Here is a 24,601-nt window from a genome sequence, read left to right as displayed (position 1 = left end):
GGCTGCCAACCATAAAAATCCGCCCCAAAAACGCTATAAAAGTAAATCAAATCCCCCTTCATCACCCCCTTAGTTAGGGAAAAATAATACAATTTAAAAAAAATATATTTATTTCCATTTTCCCGTTAGGCTACTTTCACACTAGCGTCGGTACGGGGCCGTCGCGCTGCGTCGGCCCGACATACTGACGCATACTGTGCAAGCGCCGCACAACGGGGGCAGCAGATGCTGTTTTTCCACGCATCCGCTGCCCCATTGTGAGGTGCGGGGAGGTGGGGGCGGAGTTCCAGCCGCGCATGCGCGGTCGGAAATGGTGGACCATCGGCACAAAAAAAGTTACATGTAACATTTTTTGCTGCCGGCGGTCCGCCACAACATGACGCAACCGTCGCACGACGCTTGCGACGTGTGTCAATATGTCGCTAATGTTAGTCTATGGGGAAAAAACGCATCCTGCAGATGACTTTGCAGAATGCGTTTTTTCGCCAAAACGACGCATTGCGACGTATGCAAAAAAACGCTAGTGTGAAAGTAGCGCTAGGGTTAGGACTAGGGTTAGGGCTAGGGTTAGGGTTGGGGTTAGGGCTAGGGTTAGGGCTGGGGTTGGGGTTAGGGTTTCAGTTAGAATTGGGGAGTTTTCACTGTTTAGGCACATCAGGGGCTCTCCAAACGCGACATGGCGTCCGATCTCAATGCGTTTGTTTGCGTTAAAAACGCATGCGTTTTTATAGAAAAAAACCAGAACACACACTGAAAAGTCACCCACCACCATCAAGGTGATAAAGGGATCCAAACCCTAACCCTAACCCTACCCCTAAACTCACCCCTAACCGTGTAATGAACATTTTCTGACAGTCATAGTGTCACGTATTTCAGTGCCACGATATTTCAGTGCCACGATATTTCAGTGCCACGTCTTTCAGTGCCACGATATTTCAGTGCCACGTATTTCAGTGCCATGATATTTCAGTGCCACGATTTTTCAGTGCCACGATATTTCAGTGCCACGTATTTCAGTGCCACAATATTTCAGTGCCACGTATTTCAGTGCCACGTCTTTCAGTGCCACGATATTTCAGTGCCACGTATTTAAGTGCCACGATATTTCAGTGAAATACGTGGCACTGAAATATTGTGGCATTTACGTGAAATACGTGGCACTTATATACATGGCACTTATATACGTGGCACTTATATACGTGGCACTTATATACGTGGCACTTATATACGTGGCACTTATATACGTGGCCACTGAAATATCGTGGCACTTATATACGTATATACGTATATACGTATATAAACGTATTTCAGTGCCACGTATTTCAGTGCCACGTATTTCAGGTTAAGGTTAGGGGTAGGGTTTTTTGTTTTTTTCTCGTTTTCTTGTGTTTTTCTATAAAAACGCATGCGTCTAAAAAACGCATGCGTTTTACCGTGTTTACATGCGTTTTTTCACACAAGCGTTTTTTAAAAAAATGCATGCAGATAAAAACGCAAGTGTGAAACCAGCCTTACCCTTGGGAAAATAAAAACATGGGGGCTAAAATATAATTTTCGTGGAAAAAATATATTTTTTATTTTCGCAGCTCTGCATTATAAACTGTAGTGAAACACTTGGGGGTTCAAAGTTCTCACAACACATCTAGATAAGTTCCGTGGGGGGTCTAGTTTCCAATATGGGGTCACTTGTGGGGGGTTTCTACTGTTTAGGTACATCAGGGGCTCTGCAAATGCAACATGACACCTGCAGACCAATCCATCTAAGTCTGCATTTCAAACGGCGCTCCTTCCCTTCCGAGCTCTGCCGTGCGCCCAAACAGTGGTTCCCCCCAATGTATGGGGTATCAGCGTACTCAGGACAAATTGGACAATAACTTTTGTGGTCCAATTTCTCCTGTTACCCTTGGGGAAAAAATTTGCGGGCTAAAACATCATTTAGTGGAAAGAAAAAATGATTTTTTAATTTTCATAGCGCTACATTCTAAACTTTAGTGAAACAATTGGGGGTTAAAAGTGCTCACCACACATCTAGATAAGTTCCTTAGGGGGTCTTCTTTCCAAAATGGTGTCCCTTGTGGGGGTTTCCACTGTTTAGGCACGTCAGGGGCTCTCCAAACACGACATGGGTTCCCATCTCAATTCCAGCCAATTTTGCATTGAAAAGTCAAATGGCACTCCTTCCCTTCCGAGCTCTGCCATGCGCCCAAACAGTGGTTTATCCCCATATATGAAGTATCAGCGTACTCAGGACAAATTACACAACAACTTTTGGGGTCCAATTTATCCTGCTACCCTTGGGAAAATAAAAAATTTGGGGCAAAAAGATCATTTTTTTGTGAAAATTAATATTCATTTTTTTTTACGGCTCTACAATATAAACTTCTGTGAAGCACTTGGAGGTTCAAAGTGCTCACCACACATCTAGATTAGTTCCTTAGAGGGTCTACTTTCCAAAATGGTGTCACTTGTGGGGGTTTCCACTGTTTAGGCATGTCAGGGGCTGTCCAAACACGACATGGGTTCCGATCTCAATTCCAGCCAATTTTGCATTGAAAAGTCAAATGGCGCTCCTTCCCTTCCGGGCTCTGCCATGTGCCCAATCAATGGTTTACCCCAACATGTGGGGTATCGGCGTACTCAGGACAAATTGTACAATGACTTTTTTGGTCCAATTTCTCCTGTTACCCTTGGTAAAATAAAACAAATTGGATCTGAAGTAAAAATTTTGTGAAAAAAAAGTTAAATGTTCAATTTTTTTTAAACATTCCAAAAATTCATGTGAAGCACCTGAAGGGTTAATAAACTTTTTGAATGTGGTTTTGAGTACCTTGAGGGGTGCAGTTTTTAGAATGGTGTCACTTTTGGGCATTTTCTGTCATATAGACCCCTCAAAGTCACTTCAAGTGTGAGGTGGTCCATAAAAAAAATGGTTTTGCAAATTTTGTTGAAAAAATGAGAAATCGCTGGTCAACTTTTAACCCTTATAACTCCCTAACAAAAAAAAATTATGTTTCCAAAATTGTGCTGATGTAAAGCAGACATGTGGGAAATGTTGTTTATTAACTATATTATGTGATATAACTCTCTAATTTAAGGGCATAAAAACGAAAAATTTGAAAATTGCGAAATTTTCATAATTTTCGACAAATTTTTGTTTTTTTCACAAATAAATGCAAGTCATATCGAAGAAGTTTTACCACTATCATAAAGTACAATATGTCACGAGAAAACAATCTCAGAATCACCAGGATCCGTTGAAGCGTTTCAGAGTTATGATCTCATAAATTGACAGTGGTCAGAATTGTAAAAATTGGCCGTGTCAGTTAGGTGAAAACAGGCTTCGGGGTGAAGGGGTTAAAGAGGTTTTCCAACCACAGGAAATATTTCACAAACAGATGTCTATGCTCCAAACTAAGAACAGAATTAATAGTCATCTTATCAATTACGGGCTGTCTTGTAAAGATGCTTTCCCTATGCTCCCTGCTGGTTTCTCTGCTCTCATTTCTAGGGAAGTTGTGTTGTCTCAACATATGACAGCTGCCAATCACTGGCTACTTCTATGACCACAGTGGTAAGGAAAGCCACTGCTATAAAAAGTGATGGGCTGCAGGGGTAAAATGTTGACATGTAACATCATTGCTGGAGATGTACAAACATGGCAAGCTTTAGAGTACCATTTCAACCAGCTTGTAGAAAATTTTAGGGTCTTGAAAACCAATTTTAAGTTTTTTCCATGTCAGCTTTTAAGGAAGAGAAGATAATAGTTTCATACTATTTGGACTACTGGAAGAGGGGTTGCAGTATAACAAGGGTCCATAACGCCCATATACATGAAGGACAGTTATAGAAAAATTGTAACTTAGCAAGCTTAACTGTTTCCTTCATTTTCTGGAAACACCCTAGCTCACTATGCTATAATGTTTCTTGAACTTCCATTCATTTCTATGAGACTTTCAGAACAGACTCCACCTGTAGTAGCAGAAGCTGTACAGTTCTTTCCGTCTCATCCATGAAAGTCTTAGATGATAATAATAACCCTTTAGGATGGAAACATTTTCAATGGACATTTCTAAAGCAAATAATTACGTCTAGACGTTAATAGTAATCAGGCATTCACAGAATCTCAGCACCTTTAGTGCAAATCAAAATGTTAGCATTGTGTTAAACATTCCCATTATTCCCTTTCACTACATTCTGTGACTTTTTATGACTCTATTATGGCAGTGGAATTACGAGGGCCTGGGTTTCCTTAAGAAATAATAACATTTTTGTATGTATGTAGGTTAAACAATGAGATTTCTTGGGGCATCTGTTTTGAGATCACATTCTGAATAAGTATGAACTCATTTCCTTTGAAGCAAGCCATTTACTATTGTTGATGTCTGTTTATAAGTTCTGTGTATCACACATTGCTACGTGGAAAGGATTCTCCATGGAAAATCTGTTGAAACTATCTATAGATTCCTGAAATGTGCAAAGCATAGAAGAGTTGTTCTGCTTCCTTGTATCTGGATTAGAATCACTTGTGTTTCTCGTAAGTAAAATAGATCTCTATACAGGTTGGTACCCACAGGTCAATGTGATTTTTATAAAGTTGCATACTTTAATCCTTCCCTAAAATGCCTTATTAAAGGAGCTGTTTTTTTCCTGAAAACCTTTCTCTAAAGGCTTTATTAGCATAAAAAACAACAAAAAAGATGCCTTACTTACCCTCACTGGGTCCAGCAGTGTGCAGCTGAGCTCTGTGATTGACTGTAGTGTTATTGACTTGACATTACTGCTGCAGCCAGTAAGCACAAACCAGGGCCCCATTAGACACACAGTGTAGGACCCAGAGAGAGTAAAAAAACAACTATTTTTTTTAACAATAATTGAGCTTTTGAACAAAAGATTTCTGAAAGGAAACAACTCCTTTGCTTAGATTTAAATAAAAATTGTATTTTTAACAAAGTTTGTATTAATAAATGGTCAAAGTGAATAAAAAAAACCCCTTATATTATTTTTATCAGACAAATCCGCTTATTTTTCCACTTATGAGCCACGTTTTCCCCTTCCTCTGCTCTCTGAACTCACCATCCACTATGACAAAAATGGCATTACAGTGAGGTTTCAGGTTACATATCCTTTCACAATCTATGTATAGGGGAGGAGGAGTGAGAATTAGGTTGAGAGAACAGTCAAAGACACAAAAAAAAATCAATCTGAGCTTTCTTTCAAGTCTTTTACCTCTCATCATTGCTGGATTCACATCTACATTGCTCAGTACTTCTGTATAATTTCAACCATGCGGCTGTGCCTTGTCTCTTTCTGCTAAGGAATGAAGAGAAAGAATCCATCCTCCCTGTGCAATGCTGTTTATGGGAGAGATCATAGTAGCTCGCTATCTTCCATCAGCTCAGCATCGATTGCAAATTTGGAGAAATGTCATGTGGCGGGAAAAACAATTGAAAATGCAGAATGCAAGCCACAAAAAGTACGTAAATAGCCATGACATATAGTGAGCAAAAACACAGGACAGTTTATTTTGAAATGTTACTTGATAATGTAGCAAAGTCTCATTCAGACATCAGTGATTTTTCTCGTATGCAAAAATGCTGATTTTCATTAGTGTTTCACTTTTTACCATCAGTGTTTTGTCAGCGTTTTTCTGTATAAAAAATAAATAAACAAATTGCAAAGCTTCTCCTACCATTGTAATGTTAAAAATAGACAGCATCACAGAGCAAAAGACTTGTGGTTACAATTGGACACATCTTGCTTTTTATTGCAGACCACTTGGTTTGCAAAAAAATATAGACATATGAACATCCATATAGACTGTCATGGGTACATGTTCTATCCGTAAAAAACACACAAGGTGTAAGTGAAATATGGACAACTGAAAGAGGCCTTGTCCTGTGTGTCCCCATACACATACAAGTTGTCTGAAACCGATAATTTGGCAGATTGGCTGATCATCTGAGGTGTATTGGGGTCTCTTGACTCGCCCACCTACACATAATGTCAGTGGAGAGGAGAATTGTGTCTTCTGAATGAAATCTGATTCTTCCGTTCTCATTGTAAATAAGCCATATCCAGAGGTGTCAGCTACGGCCTTTTCTATACAGAACACACATATGTACAACATGGTGGCTCAGTGGTTAGCACTGTTGGTTTGCAGCGCTAGGGTCCTGGGTTCACATCCCACAGTGATTGCGTGGGCTTTCTAGAGGTTCTCTGATTTCCTCCCTAGTTTGCGCGGTCGAAAATGGTTGACGCGTCGCACAAAAAAACCATTACATTGAACTTTTTTGTGACGACGGTCCGCCAATTACCGACGCATCCAGTGCACGACGTATGGAACGTGTGTCCATACGTCGCGATGCGTCGGTAAGAAAAGTCTATGTGCAAAAAAGGCATCCTGCGAGCAACTTTGCAGGATGCGTTTTTTCACAGAACAAAGCATTGTGACGTTCGCATTCCGACGGAAGTGTGAAAGAGGCCTAAGTTGTGCATGTGTAATATGGTGGCTGTACTTATAGTATAACAAATATGGAGAAAAGTCCTAGTACAGAATCACACTATTACCTATTGTTTGCAAAGAATTGCAGATACACTACAGCATCACCCTAAATAATTATCGCATTATCTCATCAATGCAGCATCACAAAGGTAAGTAACAGGTGCAGCTCTGCTACATCTTCAGATGATAAAGGTGTGTAGGTATTTCTCCACTGTGATAAAAACCCCACGACCTGAATGAATGACTTCCAGCTTTCACTTTTCCGTTGTCCTTTATATCATCACTTTCTCTATTCTCAGAAAAAAAAATGTGACTTTGCCACAATGCACCTTCAAGAACATTTATGCGTTCACTAAACCAAGTGTCTATTTGCCCCTATTATTAAAATATTACATTCACTTTCTTCTTCACCTCCTCCTCTCCTTCTACACAAATATAGCAATTTATATTAATGTTCAGGAAAATTGTGTGCATGCCATGAGCAGCATTGTCTTATCAATAATATGGGCCATATCAAGCAACCTGTCACAAGAAACTACTTGATATAAAGAAGAGATTGCAGACATCTCAGCAATCAATATTAGGACGGCTACAGTATGGAAGATTCAGCTACTGCATATCATTTTGTCAGCATCTATTTCAATGACCAAATGAAGCATTAATTCAAATCATAAATCTATGGTGATTTAAATCTAGGAATGAGCACCTGCCTGCTTTAATGATTTATTTTGTACATTTCAGTAAGCAGGAGATTTGTCCATATGAACTGACAGGTCACCTTCAGATGCCAGCAGCCGACTGTTTATCACCAAGCAGACTAACATCTCATCTTAGCAAGTAAATATTAAACTAAAAGAATCCAATTGATTCTGGGTGAGGGGGATAAGGCGTCATGGCCATATTTTATTTCTCTCTCAGGCCATTAATGCTTTATTTTTCTAAATCCCACGTTTTATTTTTTCACCTTCTCGCAGAATGGTAATTCCTGTAGCAGCATCTGAACTCAAGGTTATCATTTTAAATTGGAATGTAGGAGATAAAATAATTACCTATTTGCATCTTCGGCCGCCTGCGACTCCCTTTACATTTTGACCTTTGCGATTCGGCAGTAACAAGTTCACAACTGTTTGCATTACTTATTTGGATTAATAATATGCTCTATTAAAATCACTATTTCTCCTGGATTACTGACTCATTAAAGAAGCATGTAAATATCTGAATAGAATGATCCCTGCCACTTCTCTAGAATAAAGGTCTATTGAAGAGGCGCTGAGGTGTCTCATATTGGCACCGCACCAGCTTTACCAAATCAGTTAAAAAATAAGTGGCCCAGGCCGTATTTCCAGGGGGCGTCTTTTTATCGCTGTTTTAAGCAATATTATAAGAATTTATAAAATGCAAATCACACATTCAAAGAAATATATATTCAAAAAATGACCTGCTAGTTAAATCAGATTATTATTAATATGTAAGAAAAAATTTCCAAAATAGTGCAATATATAATGCTAATTCTAGGCTCACGTTTCCTGATCTGTGCAGAAAACTTTACAGTAGCCCCATTATCTTCACAGACAGGATTATAGTGTCAACTAAAGGTACCTTCACACGAAGCGACGCTGCAGCGATAGCGACAACGATGCCGATCGCTGCAGCATCGCTGTTTGATCGCTGGAGAGCTGTCACACAGACCGCTCTCCAGCGACCAACGATGCCGAGGTCCCCGGGTAACCAGGGTAAACATCGGGTTGCTAAGCGCAGGGCCGCGCTTAGTAACCCGATGTTTACCCTGGTTACCAGCGTAAAAGTAAAAAAAACAAACAGTACATGCTCACCTGCGCGTCCCCCAGCGTCTGCTTCCTGACACTGACTGAGCTCCGGCCCTAACAGCACAGCGGTGACGTCACCGCTGTGCTTTCACTTTCACTTTAGGGCCGGCGCTCAGTAAGTGTCAGGAAGCAGATGCTGGGGGACGCGCAGGTGAGCATGTACTGTTTGTTTTTTTTACTTTTACGCTGGTAACCAGGGTAAACATCGGGTTACTAAGCGCGGCTCTGCGCTTGGTAACCCGATGTTTACCCTGGTTACCAGTGTAAAACATCGCTGGTATCGTTGCTTTTGCTTTCAAACACAACGATACACAGCGATCGGACGACCAAATAAAGTTCTGGACTTTATTCAGCGACCAGCGACATCACAGCAGGATCCTGATCGCTGCTGCGTGTCAAACGAAACGATATCGCTAGCCAGGACGCTGCAACGTCACGGATCGCTAGCGATGTCGTTTCGTGTGAAGGTACCTTAACATTTCTATATACAGTAGATAACATAGTAGCCCCCATTCACAATAGGTGATGTCACAACTCATCCCATCTCCCTGGTTGCACAATGACCCTAAGGATGGGGTCACACGAACGATGATTCTGTCAATCAGGTGGATTATGCTAATGATACACGGCGCAAAATCTGTCAGAGAGATGGTGAATTTACTTTCTCCATCCTCCCAAATATGTCTGTGTAAATGGGACTGAGCTCGGATGACAACCAAGTGCAGTCCGATGTTTCACATGCTCCCATAGACTTTAATGGGTGCATGTGCTGTTAGTTTTTTCTCATGTCGCATCAGCATGAGAAAAAAGTTGTTGATCTGCAATTCCCCATAGTATAACATTGGTCCAAGTGCTATCCAATAAAACATCAGATATTACTCGTCCGAGTTATACGCTCGTGTGAGCGTACACTTATCCAGATCAAGTATGCCTCCTGCAGGAATCAAGTCAGCGGCACTATTTCTGACTATGTTCATAAAACTGCTAAAAAGATCAGTACATATGAGCCTAATTTTAGGTTCATTGTTCAGTGTCAAAATTGCAAGATTTCAAATTTTGTTTATTTATACAGAAAGTGAAATAAACATAATATATATGGACATATATGGTTTGATTTCTTTGCCTGTGTGGATTGCATGGGTTGCTACATCTGGTGAAAATTTTATGTTAATAGCACCTTCAGAAATATATTTACTTAAAAAATTGGTTGCATGTTCAATACTTATTTCACCCGCTATATACACTCACCGGCCACTTTATTAGGTACACCATGCTAGTAACGGGTTGGACCCCCTTTTGCCTTCAGAACTGCCTCAATTCTTCGTGGCATAGATTCAACAAGGTGCTGGAAGCATTCCTCAGATATTTTGTTCCATATTGACATGATGGCATCAAACAGTTGCCGCAGATTTGTCGGCTGCACATCCCAAAGATGCTCCATACAAGGCAGGATGGATCCATGCTTTCATGTTGTTTACGCCAAATTCTGACCCTACCATCCGAATGTCGCAGCAGAAATCGAGACTCATCAGACCAAGCAACGTTTTTCCAATCTTCTACTGTCCAATTTCGATGAGCTTGTACAAATTGTAGCCTCAGTTTCCTGTTCTTAGCTGAAAGGAGTGGTACCCGGTGTGGTCTTCTGCTGCTGTAGCCCATCTGCCTCAAAGTTCGACGCACTGTGCGTTCAGAGATGCTCTTAGGCCTACCTTGGTTGTAACGGGTGGCGATTTGAGTCACTGTTGCCTTTCTATCAGCTCGAACCAGTCTGCCCATTCTCCTCTGACCTCTGGCATCAACAAGGCATTTCCGCCCACAGAACTGCCGCTCACTGGATTTTTTTTCTTTTTCGGACCATTCTCTGTAAACCCTAGAGATGGTTGTGCGTGAAAATCCCAGTAGATCAGCAGTTTCTGAAATACTCAGACCAGCCCTTCTGGCACCAACAACCATGCCACGTTCAAAGGCACTCAAATCACCTTTCTTCCCCATACTGATGCTCGGTTTGAACTGCAGGAGATTGTCTTGACCATGTCTACATGCCTAAATGCACTGAGTTGCCGCCATGTGACTGGTTAGAAATGGCTGATTAGAAATTAAGTGTTAACAAGAAGTTGGACAGGTGTACCTAATAAAGTGGCCGGTGAGTGTATATACAGGGCCATATAAAAGTTCGGGCTCCGCTGGTCAAAATTATTGTGATTGTGGTCAGTTAAGCAAGTTCAAGATGAAATCATCTCTAAGAGGCCTAAAGTTAACCCCTTCACCCCCGGAGCTTTTTCCGTTTTTTCGTTTTCGTTTTTCACTCCCATCCTTCCCAGAGCCATAACTTTTTTATTTTTCCGTCCATATGGCCTTGTGAGGGCTTATTTTTTGCGGGACGAGATGTAATTTTCAAAGATACCATTGGTTTTACCATGCCATGTAACAGAAAACGGGAAAAAAATTCCAAGTGTGATGAAATTGCAAAAAAAGTGCAATCTCACACTTGTTTTTTGTTTGACTTTTTTGCTAGGTTCACCAAATGCTAAAACTAACCTGCCATTATGATTCACCAGGTCATTACGAGTTCATAGACACCTAACATGTCTAGGTTATTTTTTATCTAAGTGGTGGAAAAAAATTCCATGTTTGCAAAAAAAAAAAAAAATTGTGCGATTTTCCGATACCCGTAGCGTCTCCAATTTTCGTGATCTGGGGTCAGGTGAGGGCTTATTTTTTGTGTGCCAAGCTGGAGTTTGTAATGATACCATTTTGGTGCAGATACGTTCTTTTGATCGCCCGTTATTTCATTTTAATGCAATGTCGCGGTGACCAAAAAAACGTAATTTTGGCGTTTTGATTTTTTTTCTCGCTACGCCATTTAGCAGTCAGGTTAATCCTTTATTTTTATTGATAGATCGGGCGATTCTGAACGCGGCAATACCAAATATGTGTAGGTATTTTTTTTAATTGTTTTATTTTGAATAGGGCGAAAGGGGGGTGATTTAAACTTTTATATATTTTTTATTTTTTAATGTTTTTAAACACTTTTTTTTTTAAATATTGGCATGCTTCAATAGCCTCCATAGGAGGCTAGAAGCATGCACAACTCAATCGGCTCAGCTACATAGAGGTGAAGTACAGATCACCTCTATGTAGCAGAAATCCAGGTGTACTTTGAACGCCGACCACAGGGTGGCGCTCAAAGCAATCGGCCATCAACAACCATAGAGGTCTCAAATAGACCTCTGGTTGTTATGGCAATGCACCGCTGACCCCCGATCATGTGACGGGGGTCAGCAGTGCGAGCACTTCCGGCCGCGAGCGCTAGTGAAATGCCACTGTCAGCGCTTGACGGCGGCATTTAACTAGTTAATGGGCGCGGGTGGATCGCGATTCCACTCGCGCTCATTGCGCGCACATGTCAGCTGTACAAAACAGCTGACATGTCGCGGCTTTGAGGTGGGCTCACCGCCGGAGCCCACCTCAAAGCAGGGGATCTGCCAGCTGACGTACTATTCCGTCAGCTAGCAGAAAGGGGTTAAAGATGATATGTTATTTAATTTCTCCTCAGCATGTCGATACCCCATATGTTTGGGCTAGGAAACTAGGGCTAGGAAGGGAAGAAGCACTGTTTGACTTTTTGGAAAAAACTGTCTAGAAAGCGGACGCCATGTCTCATTTGGAAAGCCACTGATGTGCCTAAACAGTGTAAAACACCCTGGTTTTAGAAAATACACCCCTCAAGGTTTGTATCCAGGGGTATAGTGAGCATTTTGAACCCACAGGTATGACACATAATTTGATAACATTTTGTTTTCATATTGAAAAAGTTAATTTTTTTCACAAAAATCTTTCAAAATCTCAAGTTTCTCACTTTTGCAAGAAGTAACATACGAAAAGTGGACCCCACAGTTTGATACTCACTTTCTTATGAGCGCGGTAATTCCCCACATGTAGTCAAAAAGTTCTGTTTGGACAAATGGCAAAATTTGAAATGGAAGTGGCACAATGTGAATTTTGGAACACAAATTTGTCTCTATTTGGAATAGATTGTTGCATTTGCAGAGCCTGTGTAGTTCAAGAGCAACAGGAGAAAAGTGACTGTTCCTTGAGACTTCCTGCATAGGACAAACCTGTTGTGGATAGCAATGTGAATGAGGTGGATTGCTACCTTTTTATACCAGGCCCTGGTCTCCCGCTTCACCAGATCCAGTTGAAGCGCCTGGTCCGACAAGTCAATGCCTATCATATATGACGGAAACATTATTTGTTTTTTCCTGACTGTCCCATAGACCCTTGTATTTGCAGCATGGAGGGATTTGTATAGGGGGATTCTCTTTGTGTAATAGTTGTCAGTATACACGTGGTATCCTAGAAGAAGAAAGCGAGTCATTAGCTCCCAGACAATTTTACCTCGGGATGCAAATTGTCTGGCGGCAGTTTGGTGGGTTCATTTGGCATTCCCTACCTTCGTAAACTGTAGAGTATCATAGTGGGCTCGGAAAATGACGGCTGCAAATACAGCAGTGCTGTGGACAGATTTTATTGCAAAGTAGTAGCAGTGTGCAGGTTTTTTTTAAACTAATCCCATGTCCAGGGTAGTGTTTACATTTTTTTTATTTCAGGGACATTTGTGGGGATCCAGGAACGGGAGTCAAAGGATATTTTGGGAAATATATTGACGCACACATACATTAGTTTGGTGGGCAATCAATTGTAGGACTTCTGGGGTAATGAATATTTGTAAAAAATCAAAGGGGGTAAAATTAGTTTCATCCAATTTTAAAACATGAGCTTCAAAAAGGGTGAATTTGAGTGAAAAAGGAACTGTCCTGATACCACAGTGAAAGGAGGACTGCAGAATTTAGTTCTGCTTCTGAAGCTTCAGAAGTGATAACTCCACTACCATCGGGCTATGGGATCCCATGAAAGAAGAGAAGTTATCACTCAAAACAGCTCAGCTTCAGAGGCAGATTCTGTATCACTGCCTAAACTGCTGGAACAAGGGCGAATGCCTGCTCTGTGGTGAACATTCTGCGGGGCATTGTTATATCGTTTATGTCTGACTAACAGAGAAACCTAAACCCTAATCTAACACTACCAGACTTAAACCTAATCTAACAATACTATTTTTTTATAGATTTTTTTTTTTACTTTTGAAAAAACTGTAAGCCTAACCCTAACAAGCCTAACCTTAACTCTGATTATCCCTGACCCAAACCCTAATGGCTAACCCAAACTGCAAAGAATGGAAAAAATAAAAAGTCTGAAAAAAAATGTAATTTGACAAGGGGGATGACGTGGGGGGAAGTGATCAATGTGGCAATTAAGAGGTTGCAGAAAGATTTACAGAAACGGAGTTAGAATTTTTTTTTCTCTGACAGGACAACACTTGGACGTAGTGTATCTCTCTTCTCTCCCAGAACAACTACAAGGAGAGAAGAAAGAGGCACAGCACAAGTGCTGCCATATGTACTAAATATTAGGGCTTTTGATCACTGTGATATGTCTATCACAGTAATCATAAGCCAGCAGCCAATGAAAAATGTTGCCGATTCCCTACCACTGGAAGCAAACCTCTCCACCATCCCAACTAGATCTTTATTGTCGTATCAAGAATATCAAAAATTACGAGTACCAGGCAGCCCTTAGGCTATGTTCACATTTGCGTTGTTGGGCGTTGCGTCAACGAATGCGACATGCGACAACGCATGCAAAACGAATGCAAAACGCATTGTTTTGTGACGCATGCGTCCTTTTTTGGCATGTTTTTTGACGCACAAAAAATGCACCTTGCTGCATCCTCTGCGCCCTGACGCTTGCGCCAAAAAAACGCATGCGTCACAAAACGCAACACAACGCATGACCATGCGCCCCCCATGTTAAATATAGGGGCGCATGACGCATGCGTCGCCGTGGCTGCGCCCGACGCAACGCAAATGTGAACGTAGCCTAAATAACAAAACTGTAGAGAGATTTAACCTTATTTGGTCTCCTTGGGATTTCTTTTGGGCCATGTTAAATATATGACCTCTATGAGATGGATATTAATAGGCCACAACATTCTATATTATAACCCCTCTTTTTTCCTTTTGTCTAAATCTTTGTGTTTGTTCGTGAGCTCTTGCTCTTTATGTACTTGAAAATGTTTAATCGAAAGTTAAAGTATTATTATAGAATAATATAGATTGACAACCTATTAATGATAGTGAAAAATTTTAAAATGGCTAACTTTTTTCCTTTTCCTGTAAAAATTTAAACATGTATTTCAATAAAAATTATAATTAAAAAAAAAAAATGTTGCTGGGTGCAGGAAGGCAGATCTTGGCAGGTGGACTGTGCATTTTCTGTCAGCAGAAGGAAGGTGACCGGGGGGATGGCGTCCGGTATAAAGGTACTGTGGAGGGCTCAGCGGCCCTATTTCTTTCTCCTCTGATATTATATCATGTCGGAGGAGAAAGATTTTTTCTACATCCAGATCAATTTTTTTTTTACATGATCACTGTTAGTGACTGAATAACAGCAATCACGTGATCACGGATTGGAGAAACTGGCCCTGATCATGCCCTCGAGAGTCTCAGCTACCCCAGGGAGCTGAAACCCCATTGAGTTTCCGACTCTAGGGGGGTGCTACACCTTATTCCCGATTGCCGTTTTAAAATGGCAATGAGGGAATAAGGCCACTTAACAACCGCAGTTTTAATGCATATCGGCAGTCATTGAGTGGATAAAGAAAAGAGTACATTTTCTCCATTTTTTTATCAAAGAACCACTTGTTCAAAGGAATACAGTACAGACCAAAAGTTTGGACACACCTTCTCATTTAACCCCTTAACCCCCAAGGGTTGTTTGCACGTTAATGACCGGGCCAATTTTTACAATTCTGACCACTGTCCATTTATGAGGTTATAACTCTGGAACGCTTCAACGGATCCCGGTGATTCTGACATTGTTTTCTCGTGACATATTGTACTTCATTATAATGGTAACATTTCTTTGATATTACCTGCGTTTATTTGTGAAAAAAACAGAAATTTGGCAAAAATTTAGAAAATTTAGCAATTTTCCAACTTTGATTTTTTATACAATTAAATCACAGAGATATGTCACACAAAATACTTAATAAGTAACATTTCCCACATATCTACTTTACATCAGCACAATTTTGGAACCAAATTTTTTTTTTGTTAGGGAGTTATAAGGGTTAAAAGTTGACCAGCAATCTCTCATTTTTACACCACCATTTTTTTTAGGGACCACATATCATTTGAAGTCATTTTGAGGGGTCTATATGATGGAAAATACCCAAGTATGACACCATTCTAAAAACCGCACCCCTTAAGGTGCTCAAAACCACATTCAAGAAGTTTATTAACCCTTCAGGTGTTTCACAGGAATTTTTGGAATGTTTAAATAAAAATGAACATTTAACTTTTTTACACAAAAAAATTACTTCAGCTCCAATTTGTTCTATTTTACAAATGGTAACAGGAGAAAATGGACCCCAAACGTTGTTGTACATTTTGTCCTGAGTATGCCGATACCCCAAATGTGGGGGTAAACTACTTTTTGGGTGCATGGCAGAGCTCGGAAGTGAAGGAGTGCCATTTGACTTTTCAATGCAAAATTGACTGGAATTCAAATGGGACGCCATGTTGCATTTGGAGAGCCCCTGATGTGACTAAACACTGAAACCCCCTACAAGTGACACCATTTTGGAAAGTAGACCCCCTAAGGAACTTATCTAGATGTGTGGTGAGCACTTTGACCCATTAAGTGATTCACAAAAGTTTATAATGCAGAGCCGTAAAAATAAAAAATCATATTTTTTCACAAAAATGATTTTTCACCCCCAATTTTTTATTTTCCCAAGGATAAGAGAAGAAATTGGACTCCAAAAGTTGTTGTACAGTTTGTCCTGAGTACGCTGATACCTCATATGTGGGGGACACCACTGTTTGGACGCATGGCAGAGCTCGGAATGGAAGGAGCGCCATTTGACTTTTCAATGCAAAATTGACTGGAATTGAGATGGGACGCCATGTTGCGTTTGGAGAGCCACTGATGTGCCTAAACATTGAAACCCCCCACAAGTGACACCATTTTGGAAAGTAGACCCCCTATGGAACTCATCTATATGTGTTGTGAGAGCTGTGAACCCCCAAGTGTTTCACTACAGTTTATAACGCAGAGCCGTGAAAATAAGAATTCTTTTTTTTCCCCACAAAAATTATTTTTTAGCCCCCAGTTTTGTATTTTCCCAAGGGTAACAGAAGAAATTGAACCCCAAAGGTGTTGTCCAATTTGTCCTGAGTATGCTGATACCCAATATGTGGGGGGAACCACCGTTTGGGCGCAAGGCAGAGCTCGGAAGAGAAGGAGCACCATTTGGAATGCAGACTTAGATGAATTGGTCTGCAGGCATCACGTTGCATTTGCAGAGCCCCTGATGTAACTAAACAGTAGAAACCCCGCATAAGTGACCCCATATTGGAAACTAAACCCCCCAAGGAACTTATCTAGATGTGTTGTGAGAACTTTGAACCCCCAAGTCTTTCACTACAGTTTATAACGCAGAGCCGTGAAAATAAAAAATATTTTTTTTTACAGAAAAATTATTTTTTAGCCCTCAGTTTTGTATTTTCCCAAGAGTAACAGGAGAAATTGGACCCCAAAAGTTGTTGTTCAATGTGTCCTGAGTACGCTGATACCCCATATGTTGGGGTAAACCCCTGTTTGTGCACACGGGAGAGCTCGGAAGGGAAGGAGCTCTGTTTAACTTTTTCAACGCAGAATTGGCTGGAATTGAGATCGGACGCAATGTCGCATTTGGAGAGCCCCTGATGTGCCTAAAAAGTGGAAACCCCCAATTATAACTGAAACCCTAATCCAAACACACCCCTAACCCTAATCTCAACTGTAACCCTAACCACACCCCTAACCCTGACACACCCCTAACCCTAATACCAACCCTATTCCCAACTGTAAAACTGTAAATGTAATCCAAACCCTAACCCTAACTTTAGCCCCAACCCTAACTTTAGCCCCAACCCTAACTTTAGCCCCAACCCTAACCCTAACTGTAGCCCTAACCCTAGCCCCAACCCTAACCCTAGCCCCAACCCTAACCCTAGCCCTAACCCTAACCCTAGCCCTAACCCTAGCCCTAACCCTAGCCCTAACCCTAGCCCTAACCCTAGTGCTAACCCTAACCCTAGCCCTAACCCTAACCCTAGCCCTAACCCTAGCCCAAACCCTAACGGGAAACTGGAAATAAATACATTTTTTTAATTTTTTTTATTTTTCGTAAGTAAGGGGGTGATGAAGGGGTTTGATTTACTATTTATAGCGGGTTTTCTAGCAGATTTTTATGATTGGCAGCTGTCACACACTAAAAAACTCTTTATATTGCAAAAAATGTTTTTTGCGTTACCACATTTTGAGTGCTATAATTTTTCCATATTTTGGTCCACAGAGTCATGTGAGATCTTGTTTTTTGCGGGACGAGTTGACAATTTTATTGGTAACATTTTTGGTCACGTGACACTTTTTGATCGCTTTTAATTGCGATTTTTGTGAGGCAGAATGACCAAAAACCAGCTATTCATGAATTTCTTTTGGGGGGGGCGCTTATACCGTTCCGCGTTTGGTAAAATGGATAAAGAAGTTTTATTCTACGGGTCAGTACGATTACAGCGATACCTCATTTATATCATTTTTTATGTTTTGGCGCTTTTATACGATAAAAACTATTTTATAGAAAAAATTATTATTTTTGCATTGCTTTATTCTGAGGACTATAACTTTTTTATTTTTTTGCTGATGATGCTGTATCGTGGCTCGTTTTTTGCGGGACAAGATGATGTTTTCAGCGGTATCATGGTTATTTATTTCTGTCTTTTTGATCACATGTTATTCCACTTTTTGTTCGGTGGTATGATAATAAAGCGTTGTTTTTTGCCTCGTTTTTTTTTTTTTTACGGTGTTCACTGAAGGGGTTTACTAGTGGGATAGTTTTATAAGTCAGGTCATTACAGACGCGGCGATACTAAATATGTGTACTTTTATTGTTTTTTTATTTTTACTTAGCTAAAGGAATGTATTTATTGGAACAATATTTTTTATTATTATTATTTATTAAGGATTTTTTTGTTTTTTACACATGTATTTTTTTTTTTTTTTTTACATTTTTACTGTGCCCCAGGGGGGGACATCAGAGTACAGTGACAGATCGCCGATCTGACACTTTGCTGTGCACTGTGTCAGATCGGCGATCACACAGCACAGCAGGGAGGCTTCCCGGCGCCTGCTCTGAGCAGGCGCTGTGAAGCCACCTCCCTGCAGGACCCGGATACAGCCCCGTAGCCATATTGGATCCGGGGACTGCAGGCAGGAGACGCTCGGTACAAGGTGAGCACATCGCCTTGTACCGATCGTCTCAGGGAAGCCCGCAGAGAGCCCCCTCCCTGCACGATGCTTCCCTATACCGCCGGAACACTGCGATCATGTTTGATCGCAGTGTGCCGGGGTTTAATGTGCCGGGGGCGGTCCGTGACCGCTCCTGGCACATAGTGCCGGATGTCAGCTGCGATAGTCAGCTAACACCAGGCCGCGATCGGCCTCGCTCCCCCGTGAGTGCGGCCGATCACGCTGGACGTACTATTCCGTCCTTGGGAAGTAGGGCCCACCCCATATGGACGGATTAGTACGTCCGATAACAAAAAGGGGTTAAAGATTTTTCTGTATTTTCTTGACTATGAAAATTGTACATTCACACTGAAGGCATCAAAACTATGCATTAGCACATGTGAAATTATATACTTAACAAAAAAGTATGAAACAACTGAAAATATGTGTTATACTCTAGGTTGCTTTGATGACTGCTTTGCACACTCTTGGCATTCTCTTGATGAGCTTCATGAGGTAGTCACCGGGAATTGTCTTCCAACAATCTTGAAGGAGTTCCCAGAGATGCTTAGCACTTATTGGCCCTTTTGCCTTCACTCTGCGGTCCAACTCACCCCAAACATCTCGATTTGGTTCAGGTCTGGTGACTGTGGAGGCCAGGTCATCTGGCGTAGCACCCCATCACTCTCCTTCTTGGTCAAATAGCCCTTACACAGCCTGGAGGTGTGTTTGGGGTCATTGTCCTGTTGAAAAATAAATAATGGCCCAACTAAATGCAAACCAGATGGAATAGCATGCCGCTGCAAGATGCTGTGGTAGCCATGCTGGTTCAGTATGTCTTCAATTTGGAATAAATCCCCAACAGTGTCACCAGCAAAGCACCCCCACACCATCACACCTCCTCCTCCATGCTTCACGGTGGGAACCAGGCATGTAGAGTCCATCCGTTCACCTTTTCTATGTTGCACAAAGACATGGTGGTTGGAACCAAAAATCTCAAATTTGGACTCATCAGACCAAAGAACAGATTTCCACTGATCTAATGTCCATTTCTTGTGTTCTTTAGCTAAAACAAGTCTCTTCTGCTCGTTGCCTGTCCTTAGCAGTGGTTTCCTAGCAGCTATTTTACCATGAAGGCCTGCTGCACAAAGTCTCCTCATAACAGTTATTGTAGAGATGTGTCTGCTGCTAGTACTCTGTGTGGCACTGACCTGGTCTCTAATCTGAGCTGCTGTTAACCTGTGATTTCTGAGGCTGGTGACTCAGATAAACTTATCCTCAGAAGCAGAGGTGACTCTTGGTCTTCCTTTCCTGGGGCTGTCCTCATGTGAGCCAGTTTCTTTGTAGCGCCTGATGGTTTTTGCCACTGCACTTGGGGACACTTTCAAAGTGTTCCCAATTTTTGTGGCTGACTAACCTTAATTTCTTAAAGTAATAATGGTCACTCGTTTTTCTTTACTTAGCTGCTTTTTTCATGTCATAATACAAATTCTAACAGTCTATTCAGTAGGACTATCAGCTGTGTGTCCACCAGACTTCTGCACAACACAACTTATGGTCCCAACCCCATTTATAAGGCAATAAATCCCACTTATTAAACCTGACAGGGCACACCTGTGAAGTGAAAACCATTTCCAGTGACTACCTCTTGAAGCTCATCAAGACAATGCCAAGAGTGTGCAAAGCAGTCATCAAAGCAAAAGATGGCTACTTTGAAGAACCTAGAATATAAGACATATTTTGAGTTGTTTCACACTTTTGTGTTAAGTATATAATTCCACGTGTTAATTCATAATTTTGATGCCTTCAGTGTAAAAATGTTAATAGTCGTGAAAATACAGAAAAATATTTAAATGAGGAGTTGTGTTCAAACTTTTGGTCTGTACTGTACTTATACAAAATCTGAGTAATTATAGAAATTTCAAAGATTGTTTTGGACCATTATAGGTTTCATTCCCACAATGAGAATTTAGTGAGTTTTTTATGTTGCATTTTCTGCAGCATTTGTCCACTTAGGACAACATTGTGCTTTTTACATGAGGTTTTTTTGCGCTTTTGACATTGAGGTTTTTAAAAATTGACACGTTGTCGATTTCAAACATGCACCATCGGTCAGTTTGTGCTGCATTGAAAAAAGTACAAAGGGTATGAGTTGCTTCTGAATCTCATCCAATTTGATGGAACTGTAAGGCTACGTTTTGTGCACAGCAAAAATATGCAGCTACAAAAACTCAATGAAAACTAATCGGAACTTAACCATATAATTCCCAGTAGTATATTTGAGGCTATAAAAGTTTTGCAGATGCTTACCAACACTTGAATTAAGATCCCCATTGTCCGAGTCTGCACCGTGCTGTGCATTGCCGCTGTGATAGTTGCTCATAGCTTCTAACTTTATTTTCTTAACCTTCATTGCTTCTGCTATTGCAGCATTGGTTGCAGCGGCAGCAGCTGCAGCCGCTGCTGTCAGACCTGGGTGGGATTAAACAAAATATATATTTAAATATATATAGTAAACATAATTTAGAAGCCATATGTGTCTCGTACATGGACATGATCGATATTAGGAAAGCACTACAAGTAGGATAACCATGGTGTACATAACTTCTTTTTCTATGTACTATTTGGGCTGTTCGTCAGTACGTTTTGTTGCATCAGTACACATTCAATTCTCCACTAGGTGATCGGGCAAATAAACAAGCATACCAGATGGAACTCTATATATTTTACGTTAAATACATAAACCCACCAATAAATACCTGGTTCTACAGTTCCAATAAAAACTTGTAGAATTTTACCTTTGCTTTTTTTATATAGTCAATAATAAATGTAAAGTTCCATGTAATAATTTAACACGCCTCTAGTAAAAGTGATCTGTCAATCATTGCAAAATCTAGTGAGCAACAATCTTTAGAATATTTTATTGTTTCATGAAAGTAAACCAGAAATCTATATTACAGTAGATTACAGTTTTGTTTTTGTTTTTTTAAAATAATAAACAGACATTAATTAGATTACAGGGATTTATGTATAGTTAGGAGAATAAATTAGGTATGCATTACTTATAGTGTAACTCTACACACTCCTCAATCTATTGCATCCTTTTCAGGGTGCCTTGGGAACTGAGCTAAGCTTTACTCCATTTATATATCTTGCAAAGCTGTTCGAACAGATATTCCAGGTTGACTGAATTGACACATGATCTTAATAGGTAAAGAGGAGTACGCTGCTGTCAGACACTTATGTCAGAGGCTTTTCTCCCTTAAGACTAAAAAACATCAGGCATGTAGAAAATTTACATGCTCCACTTTTTCGTTTCCCCAATATCTGTGGTTAGGTTCAAGTTGAGACACCACCATACACATAAGATTGTATGCTGATATCTGGGCTTTTTGCCCATCTTTACGCTTAGCTATCAATTTGAATGGTCATGGAGGCAATCAAGTTTTAAATTGACTATTTACATCACAATGGCAAACGAATGTAATTAGGCAAATAGCCTCTTCAGATAGTAAGAAGACAGGACCTCACTGTCACTTATTGGTAGTATGGAGTTTGCAAATGGAATTTCTGGATTGGCATCCTATCCTAAAGGTACCTTCACACGAAACGATATCGCTAGCAATCCGTGACGTTGCAGCGTCCTCGCTAGCGATATCGTTTCGTTTGACACGCAGCAGCGATCAGGATCCTGCTGTGATGTCGCTGGTCGCTGAATAAAGTCCAGAACTTTATTTGGTCGTCCGATCGCTGTGTATCGTTGTGTTTGAAAGCAAAAGCAACGATACCAGCGATGTTTTACACTGGTAACCAGGGTAAACATCGGGTTACCAAGTGCAGGGCCGCGCTTAGTAACCCGATGTTTACCCTGGTTACCAGCGTAAAAGTAAAAAAAAACAAACAGTACATGCTCACCTGCGCGTCCCCCAGCCTCTGCTTCCTGACACTGACTGAGCGCCGGCCCTAAACTGAAAGTGAAAGCACAGCGGTGACGTCACCGCTGTGCTGTTAGGGCCGGAGCTCAGTCAGTGTCAGGAAGCAGAGCCCTGCGCTTAGCAACCCGATGTTTACCCTGGTTACCCGGGGGCCTCGGCATCGTTGGTCGCTGGAGAGCGGTCTGTATGACAGCTCCCCAGCGATCGGCATCGTTGTCGCTATCGCTGCAGCGTCGCTTCGTGTGAAGGTACCTTAAGTCACGGGGCAATGCCCATTAAAGAGGACTGTTCGCCAAATTTGTCATGTTCAACTGGACACAGATTTTATTATTTCATCTCACGGTTACGGAGATATTAGCATCCAAAACCTTGGAACCTTAATAAGTGGTATCATAAGATATTTTTCAGTAAGGGCATTTACTTCTTCTCCCTGTATGAAGCTGACCAATCATAAACTGGCAGCAACACTCAAAAGAAAGAAGAACATCCCCCCAAATAGCTCACAGTAGGTTTCTCAGTCTATAGGCAGCCATGATGTCCTGGTCAAACCTCCTGCAAGAGTCAGTGTGGGGGGAAGGACACTGCAGATGAGTTTAGCTGTGTCACATTAAATATCTCCATGAAATGAAAAAAAGATATTCTGTTCTGCAGCCACTATTACATCATTTACCACGTTCAACATTTGGTGAAAGGTTATCTTTAAGATGATGATATTAACTTTTATGATTGCTACTTCCAAAAGTTGACACTAGAATTTTAGACCGCTCTCTCTGTGAAGAAGAAATTTGCATATTTAAATTCCCAGAGGAGGATTGCATGGCATATAAGTCTCCTTATACCGGCTTGGTATTCTCCACTAGAAGTTTTACCCAAAATGAATATATAATATACACTGAGAAAGAGCAGCCATTTCCAAATGGGTAAAAAGTATATTTTTATTAACAATTACAAAAATAATAATAATCATATAAATAGTCCAGTAAATATAGCACAAAATGGGATACATAAAATCAGGGACAGAAAAAAGGTAGGAACACCTGGAAATAGCAAAGCAGTATAAACAACAGTACAGTGTTAATATAAGTTATCTACTTCCAAAGGGATACAACATGCCTAAATATATCACAAATGTCCATCTAGTTATAAATAAAGTGCCAGTGCTGTAAATATAATAGACCACACCATTGGTCAAGACACGAAAAATATCCCTTTAGATAGTAGAGGCAAAAATAAGACACAATGTCATATAGTTCAGACCATAGGTCCTATAAATACAATGAAACATAAGTAGTTAATATCAAAAAGTCAAATAAAGCTATGCATAATTACCTCCAAGTACAGGTATCCAGGTGCCCACCACACCCGATGCACGATTCGCTCTGAAAGCTTCATCCAGGGGTCACTGAAACGTGCGTCGGGTGTGGTGGGCACATGGATATTTGAAGGGGATATTTTATTCTCAGGACAGGCCATCAACAGCCAATCAGAGTGGCTCAAACACCTTGCACAATCTCTGATCAGCTACTTTCAGCTCTGAGTAGTTTGCAAACAATGAGCAGAGCTGGTAAAGCATGACTGTTCACAGAACGATGACGAGATCTGCAGCGCAGCTCCTTGCAATTGATAACAAATCGTGGGGTCTGGGTATCAGACTCTTACAAATCTGATAATGATGAGCTACGACTGGATATCATAAGGATAGGCAAAACCCATTTACTAGAGTATAATAATATGATGCTAATGTTATACAAAACCATTAAATCAATAGCCAATATTACATTCATTATTATAAGTACAGTATGTCCATTAAGTTACATAAGTTAAAGGTTTGTTCTCACTTGTCATCTTCGGGAGTTCACTGCTCTGCTTTCTCACGGTTTGCTGAAGACAGTGATTTCATTAACAATTAGTGTTGAGCGATACCGTCCGATACTTGAAAGTATCGG

General features: G+C 40.8%; 1 protein-coding gene and 1 long non-coding RNA gene across 12 annotated transcripts in view; one reads left to right on the top strand and one right to left on the bottom strand.

Moving 5' to 3' along the window:
- Nucleotides 1–24,601, bottom strand: part of DACH1 (dachshund family transcription factor 1) — a 561,137-nt gene that overhangs the window by 261,294 nt on the left and 275,242 nt on the right. For all 11 annotated transcript variants that reach the window (XM_077297257.1, XM_077297259.1, XM_077297261.1 and 8 more), the window contains exon 3: nt 21,031–21,192. In XM_077297257.1, coding sequence (XP_077153372.1) covers nt 21,031–21,192 — 162 coding nt within the window. The remainder of the gene's footprint in view (nt 1–21,030; nt 21,193–24,601) is intronic.
- Nucleotides 6,486–7,686, top strand: LOC143816636 (uncharacterized). The gene is made up of 3 exons (XR_013223969.1): nt 6,486–6,651; nt 7,244–7,339; nt 7,477–7,686. It is a non-coding gene; the product is annotated as an uncharacterized LOC143816636 (long non-coding RNA).

This window comes from Ranitomeya variabilis, chromosome 3 (genome assembly GCF_051348905.1).
Source record: "Ranitomeya variabilis isolate aRanVar5 chromosome 3, aRanVar5.hap1, whole genome shotgun sequence".
Lineage (NCBI taxonomy): Eukaryota > Metazoa > Chordata > Amphibia > Anura > Dendrobatidae > Ranitomeya > Ranitomeya variabilis.
Note: the sequence above shows the minus strand (reverse complement) of the source record. Positions and strands in the feature narration are given on the sequence as shown.